This window comes from Mixophyes fleayi, chromosome 9 (genome assembly GCF_038048845.1).
Source record: "Mixophyes fleayi isolate aMixFle1 chromosome 9, aMixFle1.hap1, whole genome shotgun sequence".
Taxonomy (NCBI): Eukaryota; Metazoa; Chordata; class Amphibia; order Anura; family Limnodynastidae; genus Mixophyes; species Mixophyes fleayi.
In genome coordinates this window covers 22185985-22198524 of record NC_134410.1, presented here as the reverse complement: position 1 = coordinate 22198524, position 12540 = coordinate 22185985, and the positions used below count along the sequence as shown (strand labels likewise).

The following is a 12540-nucleotide window of genomic DNA, read 5'->3' as shown; positions in this document are numbered from 1 at the left end:
TGAAACATGAGAGACTTAGCTAGAACCTGTGTGACAAACCCAAGTGATCTTTAAAGGTAGGTGCTGAGGAGACATGCACCTAAACCAGGCAAGCAGCGGACTACACTAATATCTACCTAATATCTGTAACAATCTTTCATCCTGTCCAGTACACCCATGTCATCTTCAAATATTCTCCTATCTCCAGTCCACCTCATTCTATTCCCTATTTCTGCCCCAATGACGCTGTCTGCCCCTCTCTCCTGGTCACCTTGTTCTCCCATTTTACCCTTAGAAACCCACCATGCCCATATTAATTGCCAATCTCTTGTCCATCTCTCTCATGTTTACCAATGTACCCCTGTATATACCTTGCTGGCATACCCACTGCCCCTTTTTCTCTTTCTGTCCTTTCCACCTTGTTCTGTGCCCCCATCTCTCCATAGCTGGACCCACTGCCCCTTTTTCTCTTTCTGTCCTTTCCACCTTGTCCTGTGCCCCCATCTCTCCATAGCTGGACCCACTGCCCCTTTATTTCTCTCTCTTTTCCACCTTGTCCTGTGCCCCCCATATCTCCATAGCTGTACCCACTGCCCCTTTTTCTCTCTCTATCCTTTCCATCTTGTCCTGTGCCCCCATCTCTCCATAGCTGGACCCACTGTCCCTTTATTTCTCTCTCTTTTCCACCTTGTCCTGTGCCCCCATCTCTCCCGGGCTGGGTCCACACTGTCCTCTATGAGATATCTCCTTACATTATCCCCTTCTACTTCCCACCTCACTCTGTGCTCTATGTTCCATTTACTCACCACTTTATCACCCCATCCCTTTTTTCCCTGTCCACTCAATGCGCAGCCCCTTATTCTCATCATCTGGTAAGATCAGTCCGGTATCGGTGTGTTCTATTACTGGTCGGGTATCATGTAAAACAAAGCCTGTTTGATTTTTGGACTGGGTGACAAAGGTGATCAGTGTGGAGCTGCAGATGTATCCTATCTTGATATCAGCAAGGCATTCACACTGTCTCACATTGACGACTGATAATTAAATTGGAATGCTTGGAATTGGAGTCAAAGATGGTTGAATGGCTATGGATTGCAGGATAGACAATTTATAGTAAATGGAATGTATTCAGAAGGTTACCAGTAGAGTAACCAGGAATATGGACTCGAACCAGTGCTCTTTAATATCTTTATTTGTGAAATTACAAGTGGTATTCGGGTGAATGTATGCCTTATTTGTTGCAGATGACACAAATATATGTAACAGGGTAGACAAACCTAGGAAGGTGACCAAAATTATTGACGAGCTACCCTCCTTGTTTTTTGCATTTATTTTGTCTACTTCTTTATTATATTTCCTCTCTGTCTGGCACTGCGGAGCACTGTGACGCCATACAAATCAACAATAATAATAATTAATTTTCTGATTGGGATTTTCAAGAGTGAGGAAACTATGGTTCAATGCTAGAAATTGGGAAATCTTTCATTTTTTTCTCAAAAATACAAAGGCTTAATATAGTATTAATGGAACAAACATCAGCAGAGAAATTACCATAGTAAAGGTAATAGTGCGTGGGCCGCGTTGATCTTTAGAACTCAGGGAATTCAATCTGTCCCTAGGAGTCACTGTTTCAGGTGACCTAAAGCTAGGCAAACAATGTAGCGATGCAGTAAATGGTAATATGAATGTTCAGCGCTCCCTATTAAAATATCAGTGGGTAAGCAGCCACCTGGGAGTAGGGGGATATAGGGATAGCTCGACCCTATTAGAGTGTATAATTGTAATTGTATAACTCCCTGGCGCTTGATCAGAGGGGGTAGCAGGTAATTTTAGGGTCAATACAGAGGTACCAACCTCTACTTGTAATTCTTAGGAATAGTATATGCTTCGGCACTAGGAATAATAGTTAGGTATAAATAAATACAGAGAAATTTATTAACTGCAGTATTTGTGGGTAACACCCTCCAGTATTCATAACACTGACATATTAAAAGATGGCACATATGAGGCTGTAAGCATAAAGACAGACAGAGAAGATATACCACATTTAAGTGCGGCAAACAAAATCCATATTCGCCATACAAACACAAGTCTCTGATAGGGCTGGTAAAGTCCACTAGACACAGAGATACAAAAAAGTCAATGGTAAATAGATGTGGCAATCATGAAGTTTCCGTTAGGCTTGTCAGGCCACATAAACACGGTTTTCTGATAGGGCCACTAGGGTCCGCTGAACACCAGGAGTAAAAATCAACTCTATGCGTGTCATGCAGGTATAAAGTCTCCTTTAGGAATGTCAGCAGACATTGTAGTCCGATGGAGAGCGCCTAAGAAAGGCTGAGTGATAGAGGACTTACCCTCAATATAGATGGGCTATGGTGTCCTTCCAGATTATCCAGTTATGTGCCAAGGTAGCTGATGTGATGAACGCTTGTGCCGTCCCGCTGAAGTGTGATAATCCAAACCCGGAAGTCGCGGGTAGTATCGCAATCCTAGCAGAGATGCCGCACTTAAATGTGGTATATCTTCTCTGTCTGTCTTTATGCTTACAGCCTCATATGTGCCATCTTTTAATATGTCAGTGTTATGAATACTGGAGGGTGTTACCCACAAATACTGCAGTTAATAAATTTCTCTGTATTTATTTATACCTGACTATTATTCCTAGTGCCGAAGCATATACTATTCCTAAGAATTACAAGTAGAGGTTGGTACCTCTGTATTGACCCTAAAATTACCTGCTACCCCCTCTGATCAAGCGCCAGGGAGTTATACAATTACAATTAAACAATGTAGCGAAGCAATGGGAAAGTCCAATTAGATGCAAGGTTCCATAGGAAGAGAGAGGCGGTAATGCCATTATATAGTTTATTGGTGAGACCACCAATAGTATGTCTAGTTCTGGAGGCCATATCTCCAGAAGGACATAGATAAGGCTGGGTACACACTACAGAAATTCTCCCGATGTATTATCTATAACGATTTTTACCAACGACTTATAAAAATAAAAGGTCCCGATCAGCATGCCGATTCATGTGTACACGCTATACACGTTTTACATGATTTACCTTCAGATCTGTGCTCTTCATCGGCTGAAATGATAATGGCTCTGTAAACCCTTTGGAGATCCTGATCATGAGTGCATACACACTGCAGGATTGGAAGGATGTCGTTCCATCGTTGAATGAGATTTTCAGTTTGGTTTAAAAATCTCGTTCAACGATACGATGGGCTTTGCAACGATAATCGTTCATCGTTGCAGCATACACATTAATGCAATATCTGGCCAACTGGTTGTTTATCGTCTGATTGACCCGATAATGGGCTGAAAACACTGTCCTGGGTACCCAGTCTAAATTAGAGAGTGTGCAGAGAAGAGCTACTAAAATGGTGTGTGGTCTAAATTACAATACATACTGGGAACGACTAAAGGACCTGGAGACGTATAGTTCAGAGCAGAGAATGGAGAGGGTGGATACAATGGAAGCTTTTAAATATTTCAGTGGTTTAACAAGGTACAGGAGGAAAGCAATCTATGGAAGAAGAGAAGTATTAGAACAAGAGGGCATGCACTTAAATTTACAGGGTAGCAGATTTAGGGGAATCATGGAATAACCAAAAGGATGGTAGATAGGTGGAATAGCCAGAATCTGAAAACAAGCTAAGCCTCAAACAGGATTTGAGTTTTTTTAGTAATAAACAAGAGCAGACTAGACGGGCTGAGTCAAATTCTAGGGTTCTATTCTAGCACAAATGCTACATGACATGAGAACGTACCTTTAATATCTGGAAATCTTATCAACTTGACACCACAGATGTGCTGCGTCCAACAACATCTGTACAGGACACACAGCTCATTCATTACACAACACCATTTCCAGCCCTGTACATGTAAAATATCAGATCTATTCACGTCAGGTTTCTGAGCCTTTCTGAAACAAACAGATACATTTACTCTGTAGTGTTTTAGACAAGTCATCAATAGTGGATGAAAATCATTGTCACTTGCTATTTTTCCATTAAACGTATGGTATTTAAATAAAGGATGCATTGCTGGAGACGGCCCTGCTGATGTGTACTGACAACAGCAGAGGCAATATAAAATACAGTGTAGAAATGAGTATTTGCAGTAAATTAGTGATTCCATGCTGGCTTCTGTGTTTGTAACAGTTTAGTTCTGTCATTTGGACACAAACTAATAAAAAGCACCTGGATTATAACAAGTACAAAGGCATTTTGTAATTTAAATTAATTAAGAGTTACTTTTAGTTTTTAAATTGGTTTCCTCAGTCTCCAGAGAGCTGAGATATGAGATCTTTTGGCCTCTCCCGTCCCATTACCAGGAAATCCATTATTGGGTCCAGAGGAAATGCCTTCTTTGTTCCTTTATTAAAACAGCCATGCGTGCCCTCATCCAGTTCTTACTAAATACATTGTACAATTGAAACTTATCATAGAGCAGAGCTGTGTCGTATCCAAGGATAAGCAAAATAAACAACTTGTCTGATATAACATATACATGGTGATAAAGCAACATGGTAATATTTTTAGGCATGTACAAGCCAATACATTAAAGTTATCTAAATGTGGGCCAGCCCTTTACAGAGAAAGGACTTTTAAGCAAAGTGGTTTTTAGACAGTTTTGTTGTTGGTTAGAATGTTAGAGAGCTAGATTTACTAAATCTTCTAAACAAGAAACTTGGAGGTGTGGCGCATAGCAACCAATCCGATTCTAGGCATCATCATCATCAACATTTATTTATATAGCGCCAGCAAATTAAGTAGCGCTTTACAATTGGGAACAAACATTAATAAAACAATACTGGGTAATACATACAGAGAGGGGTAAGAGGGCCCTGCTCGCAAGCTTACAATCATTTTGGGATGGGCAACCTCTCGTTCTTTGAGGGTCCCTTCAACTTTCAAAAAGGCCGTAAAGAGGAAGGAGGGAATGTTCATTGCACTCCCTCCTACTTCGTTAGCGGTGTGAACTTCCTGCGTCGTGCACGAGAGGTCCTGTGATGTGGAAGTGAGCTGGCAGCCCGTCTGTAGCCCAGTACTGTTCTAGAGAGCTACATTCTGAATCTCTTTAGTACATGATTTGGTCAGTCCTTCTCAATAAAGTTGTGCATACACATAGGGCCTGATTCATTAAGGAAAGAAAAGCAAAATAACTGAGTAATTTTGAACCTTGGCAAAACCATGTTGTTTTGGAGGGTGGGGGGGGGGGGGGAGTAAATTTAAAATGTGAGGACAGATTTATAATTGGGGTAGAGCATGCCCTAGATCAACATTACATTTCAGTGTACATATAAGCTATCAAGTATTTGTGTGCTACATGAAGAAACAGACAGTATTTGCATTGTAACATGGTTTTGTCCAGGAGAAAACATTTTTTGCCTTACTTTCCGGGCCCATAGTGATTTGAATGGCCAAAATGATCAGCAATCCTGACCAACATCTGATAGGGATTAATCAAATGTCGCTTGAGACTGCCGAAGAATCCAATTCGGCCTATGACCTCAATCTGCCACCATGTGCGGTCCAGTCACACCACTGGATATATCTAATTTAGGAATCCACATCAATGGCCAAATTGGTCATAGATCCGATAGCTCAGGTCTTATTTAGAGCAATCTGGTCTGCCAGTATAGGGGCAACTTACGGGAGGATTCAGATGTTAGATGAGTTAATTTATTGGCTTGTACATTCCTGAAACCTTTATTAAGAGCTTCCTGTTCAGCTATGGCTTTATATTATCGGAGTAGTTTATTATAGTTTTGCCCGGAATTACCACACAAAGTTTCTGAGTGGTACAAATGTATCCATGGATGAGAGCAAAGCAGATCTATGTCGTATCCAAAGGCGACATAATTAAACAACTCTAATTGATGATGTTAGCTCATAAGTGAGAATCACAGACAGAAGCCAAGATGATAAAGCAATGTATACAGTAGCAGTTTCAGCAGGTAGGAAATCTCTGCGTTTTTATTGAGTTTCAGTTTACGTTGTGTAGAAGACATTGGACAATTGGTGCTAATAGTTTTGAGAATACCTTTGTATATGCATCTCCTCTACCACTGATTGCATTGGACAAAGGATATTTTTAAGTAATATCTGCTGTTCTTTTACTAGATGGATGAACGCACACCTTTCAGCTATATTTTACCAATATATATTGCCCAACATTGTGTCGATAGCTCGTTAGGGGTAGACCATTTCACTGCTCCCTATGTATGAATGTCTGGCCAGAACTTTAGCACATGAATAATGAATGCACCCTCACGTATGTAATAGACTACTCATTATCTGCTTCTCTTTCCTGACAGGATTCTGCTGACTGTAGTGGTCATTTTTCGAATCTTAATTGTGGCTATTGTTGGGGAGACGGTCTATGAGGACGAGCAGACCATGTTTATGTGCAACACTCTTCAACCTGGCTGTAACCAAGCTTGCTACGATCGAGCCTTTCCAATCTCCCATATCCGGTACTGGGTCTTCCAAATAATCCTAGTCTGCACGCCAAGTCTCTGCTTCATTACGTACTCCGTCCACCAGTCCGCCAAGCAGAGAGACCGGAGATACTCCTTTCTCTACCCCCTGCTAGAGAAGGAACTACCCCGAGAGCACCGAAGAATGAAAAACATCAATGGAATCTTGATGCAGAACCCGGACCTCTCCTCCAAGGATGAACCAGACTGCCTGGAGGTAAAAGAGATCCCAAGCACACCTAAGAAAGCAGCAAAGAGCCCCAAGGTGAAACGCCAAGAGGGCATCTCCCGATTTTACATAATTCAGGTATTCTTTAGGAATGCTTTGGAGATTGGCTTCCTTGCAGGACAGTACTTCCTTTATGGCTTCAGTGTTCCACCCATCTTCGAGTGTGACCGCTACCCCTGTGTCAAGGAGGTAGAGTGCTATGTGTCTCGGCCCACCGAGAAGACAGTCTTCCTGGTTTTCATGTTTGCCGTAAGTGGCATCTGTGTCCTTCTAAACTTAGCCGAGCTGAACCACCTTGGGTGGAGGAAAATAAAGACAGCCATGAGGGGAGTCCAAGCTCGCAGGAAGTCAGTGTGCGAGGTGCGTAAAAAGGAGCCTTCTACTCTGGCTCAAGTGCCAACGTTGGGGAGGACACAGTCCAGTGAGTCTGCATACGTTTGACCCCTTGTGTGGTCATGCCAACGGTTTAGAGATCTCTTATATACTATAGATAATGTAATCAGAGCATTATAAATTATGGCTGAGTATGGCTTCTGTCTTCCAACCACCAGTGGAGACCCTTGAAACTTTACTAGCAGCTTGGCAATAAATATGGCTGCTGGTTTGTAATGGGAAGCAGAATCTGGCTTCCAGTAGGGGAGCATGGGGTGGGACATGTGTGTTTAGGGTGGGAACCGAAATTACTGACAGTTTGGTTTTTTTTGTTTTTTTTAAGACTTTGGGCCTGTAAAGTGAAGAGATATGCTCAGTGCTATTATATTCTGCAACTGATCTTGTTTTTATTATACCAGCCACAGAACTGGCTAATGACCGGGAGGGGTATTCTATGATTATTATACCAGGTTGTGTATAAGTTCCAAAAATCTGCACTAACACTTAAGAAGCCATAATGACAGGCAGGGAGGACAAAAAATACAAAACTAGGGGTATTTTAGAGAGGAGCTTCAAAACCTCTCATGACTGTTACGTACCTCTCACTGACAGAAAACTCCCTCCTAAAAAAAATTCCTCATTCACACCTCACCTGCTTCAGAATTGCCAATTACAAAACCTGCTACAGAGTCAGGATTTTTTATTTTTCTAACAGAGTAGCATAGGAACATCCTCAGCATTCCGCAGGCAGGACTAGGGAACACTGCATCGCCCAATAAGTAGGGCAAAGGAACGCCGTAACAGGCAGAGAGAGGGAACACATACATCCAGCAGGAAGGTCAAGGAATGCTGGAACACCCGCAAGCAGGTCAAAGGAAGGCTGGAACATCCACAAGGCAGGATGAGGGAACACTGGAACGCCCATTAGGCAGGTACAGGGAACGCCGGGACACCAAGCGGTTGATTATAAAGGCTTCAAAGCAGATTTCATACAATGGGGAACAGTTACAGTACCAGCAAAATTTTGGATGATAAAAAGTCTGCGATTTAATTTTAAATACTTTTGCATGTTACAAAATAAATATTAAAAATTGCTATTTGAAAGATGAGATTATGCCTCCAAGGAGAGGAACGTCTAATCTAGGGACAATAAGGAGAGTATTTACTGGTTGTAAAATCAGCATGTTGTGGTGCTATCTTAATTTTTATACTTTATAATTATTATCAGCATCTTCCATACACGATAGCTCATTGCTTTACAACACATCTCTGACTGATGTAAGAAATCAAGGCAGCGGAGCTTGCATTCTCAAGCAAGGAACCTAACCAGCACAATGCTTAAGACCAATCCCCAGTAGGGGTTGTCAACCTATTTAGAGTCGCCACCCTCGTTTATGTGATGCATTTAGCGTGAGATGAAATGTACATTCATTTCCACTAACTTATCCTTCAGTTAACAGAAGGAGCCTGTGACGTACCATGAAAGCGCTGGGCCCCAAAGCAAAATTTGGGTGAGTGGGGTTGCGAAACTGGTCCATCCGCTTAAGATGCCCCAAATCTGATCTTCTGACCATGATTAGTGGCTTAGACCTGTGCTGTGATCCATTGCTTGGGTTTTGAGTTCTGGAACAGACATCCAAACTGGTGCTTTACAATGCATTTGCCAACCTATGCGCATGTTCGGAAGAGCAGAGTTGGGACCGCCAGAGCTGATAGACCAAAATCGCCGGACCCCATTGCAACTGCATAAGTTCCTCAGGCAGTAGGTATGCCACTGGAAAGAGGCAATTTGAACTAGAGTAGATAGGCACATATCATGCTACCTCCGGGACTCACCTCTACAACTCTACCAAACCAAACCATGGGTCGCAAAGCTGATTTCAAGACTTACATATTTACCAAGTAAATTGAAGAAACAAAAAATAAAAACAAATCCAAACCCATTAGTCCATCAAATTGAATCTTTTTTAAACATGAGCTGAAGGCAGAAGAACAAAATCCCTGGTACGGTAGATACCAATTCAACATCACACGGGGTGGAGAGGGGGGTATTTATGGAACTCTAATAAATTCCCTGGATCAACCAAACAAATCATTTCCAGCAATCACCATAAAGTCCATTTCTTGCCAGAAATCCATTCAATCATCGTTTTAGTTGATATGACTTCATCACCTCCCTTGGTAGTCTTACACTTGCCATGAAGAATCCCTCTCTGTTCTCACTCCTGATAAAACCACGTCCCTCTAGTAGATGCACACAGCCCTAGATGTGAAAAGATCTGGAGACAAATTTTTGCACTCACCATACTTACATTTGTACAAGATAATTAGGTTCCTTCTAAAGTTGCCCATACACAAACTAATTAAGAGGGGCCAATTTTGTTCAACGGTTGATCAAGATTGATGAGACGGCTAAGGGGAATGCCAGGAAATCCATCTGGCTGATGAGTCCGATGTGCCAGCACGTGCAATCATTGTCCAAATGCTTTAACATGTATCTGACTGCTTGGCACTTGTGCTTAATGCCTGGACCTGTCCGTATAGTACCAGCTTGTAGAGCAATTCCCAACCCCCATTCCCTTAATAAAACTCTGCTCGTCTCTGAACTCTAGAACTCATATTCAAGGCATGGTATAATCTAAAATCCTTTTACCTTAGCATTCATTTGTTTTCCTTATTAAGCTGGATCACAGCGGAAAAAGGGGCGAGACCCCTCTCTCTAAACAATGTGACTCTTGTATGGTGCTAAATCTCACTGCTTGACCATTGAGCCGGAGAGGGTGTATTGGGCAAGCTAGTTGCAGGTAATGGAAGCCCAAGACGAAAAAAGATAGGTGTGTTGCAGTATCTGAGTTAAAGGATTTCCAAAATACTTGTTCTAAAGTCGGCAGTGTGGGGGAAGGACCAGCCTGTTGTCATGAAGGGGGATTCATCACAAACAAGCCATGATGTGTAAAATGAAAATTAAATATATTGTACAAATATATCTGCAGCCTAACACTGCAGATGATCTAACATTGTATAGACAGAATCTCCGGAATACCCAATGGAATAGTCCTCTGTGACTGCTTTAATGACTGGTGTTTAAGAGCGTACGCAAAAATAATGGTGATCAATCATAAAATGATTTTCTTTAGCAGATCCAATTTGTCTAATCTGTCCCATGGCTAACAATATACAGTCTCTTAGCGGGTACTTAATAAAACATGCACATAATGATGCCTTGTAGTGGTAAAACGCTACTTACCTGTTACCCTGCTGTCTGGATTTGGACCCAAAAGAAATTTCTCTCGCAAATCTACATGTCCTTCACGTGACTTTATTTATTTTTTTATATAACTTATGAGATGGTATGCAAGCATGTATTTAATACTTATATTGGATGTTTTCTTAAAAAAAATGTGGACAGAACTGTAATTTAATACCATGTTCATTGTTTTAGGATTAATTATTGAGATCAGCAATGGATGAATTCAATTGGTTGTGATTTATTTTTTTTTAAAATATTAATTTCACTTAAAAGGAAAAAAACTGCCTGCATTCAGCAAATTATTCCTCAGGAGAGATGTGGCACCTTTAGCTGCCGGGTATGTAGGTAACTCTGCATGAAGAGTGCATAAGCCATTGTCGTTTCAAGCTATGCCGCAGCCAGTGCGGTTTCGTGGCCAACCATCACGGAACTCACACACCGGGACAGACTCAGGATACAGCCAAGTGGAAGCAACTCAAAGATGTTTGTATCAACCAAATGTGCAACATTATCCAACAGCTCCTGACGTTTACTTACCAAAAGAAACATTTCTGGCACGAGGGCATGGGCTGGGGTAAACTGATGATGATGCAATGCTATGGGGTTCAACTGTAACACAGGTGCAATATTCCCAGAATAACAATTCTCAGGCATTCTATGGAAAAACTATGAATTAATAAATGCTGATGTGTCTTCTTAATGTTACATGACTACATTACTGTTACATGGGGCAAAATATCACAGTTTGTAGAATGACTTATATTGTTGTGGTTGAATGGTTGTTATAAATACATTCTGTTACCTGCAGGCAGTGTTTTCACTGTCAAATTCCAGATTGCCTGGTTTTAACCAATTTTGTTCCCCTGGGAAAGATCCCATATCCCATACCCAGGGCCGGATTAACCATAGGGCTAAATGGGCTACAGCCCAGGGGCCTATGGCATCCAGGGGGCCCTTGAAAGTGCTCAGCAGCAGTATTGATCGGTCGGGGGCGCCCCCGGCGCGATCAGTGCTGCTGAGCACTTTCACTTCCTCAGTAAAGAGCGTACAGCGCACCGGAGGGGGTACCCTCACAGGGGAATGGAGGCCCCCCCCTTAATCCGGCCCTGCCCATACCTCCTACCTCCCTTCTGGCTGTGTCACCCTGCAGTGGGAGGGGCAGACTCCATGTCTCAGTTTCCTTCTGTCTGTGTGTCACACCCAGCAGTAGTAGGTACAGAGTCCATGTCTCATAGGTACATTCTGTCTGTGTCACCCTGCAGTGGGAGGGACAGATCCTATGGGGTATATTTACTAAACTGTGGGTTTGAAAAAGTGGAGATGTTGCCTATAGCAACCAATCAGATTCTAGCTGTTATTTTGTAGAATATAGTAAATGAATAACTAGAATCTGACTGGTTGCTATGGGCAACATCTCCACTTTTTCAAACCCACAGTTTAGTAAATATACCCCTATATCTCATAGCTACCCTCTGTCTGTGTCACCCTACAGTCGGAGGGAAAGACTCCATGTCTCATAGATACCTTCTGTCACCCTGCAGTGGGAGGGACAAGAGCTATATCTCATAGCTTCATTCTTTTACCCTGCAGTGGGAGGAACAAAATCCATATCTTCCTTCTGTCTGCGACACCCTGCAGTGGGAGGGACAGATCCCATATCTCATAGCTCACATCTCTCTGCGTCACCCTGCAGTGGGAGGGACAGATCCCATATCTCATAGCGCCCTTCTGTCTGCATCACCCTGCAGTGGGAGGGACAGATCCCATATCTCATAGCTCACATCTGTCTGCGTCACCCTGCAGTGGGAGGGACAGATCCCATATCTCATAGCTCCCTTCTGTCTGCATCACCCTGCAGTGGACACTGTTTGGGAATGGGCAGGCTTGACATAACTATACACCTTTCCTCAATCACTTTATTGAATGGTGTCATGAAGCAGCACCTACTGCTTCTTTTCATACCTTCCCTCCACATTTGACAGAAAGGAGGTGTGAAAGCAGGTAAGCAGTGTCTTACTAGACCTTGTCTGTGTGTACACGTCCTAGCACCGGAGTATCCGTCGAGCGTGTACGCGCCCTAGCATCGGAGTATCCGCCGAGCGTGTACGCGCCCTAGCATCGGAGTATCTGCCGAGCGTGTACGCGCCCTAGCATCGGAGTATCCGCCGAGCGTGTACGCGTCCTAGCATGGGAGTATCCGTCGAGCGTGTACGCGTCCT

The 12540-nt window shown here is 42.7% G+C and overlaps 1 protein-coding gene across 2 annotated transcripts in view; it reads left to right on the top strand.

The window, feature by feature from the left end:
- The window catches only part of LOC142102193 (gap junction delta-2 protein-like), a 33861-nt gene extending 22840 nt beyond the window's left edge, over window positions 1–11021 (top strand). For both annotated transcript variants that reach the window (XM_075186901.1, XM_075186900.1), the window contains exon 2: window positions 6309–11021. In XM_075186901.1, coding sequence (XP_075043002.1) covers window positions 6391–7140 — 750 coding nt within the window. In that variant the 5' untranslated portion in view covers window positions 6309–6390 and the 3' untranslated portion in view covers window positions 7141–11021. The remainder of the gene's footprint in view (window positions 1–6308) is intronic.
- The last annotated feature ends 1519 nt before the right edge of the window (window positions 11022–12540 follow it).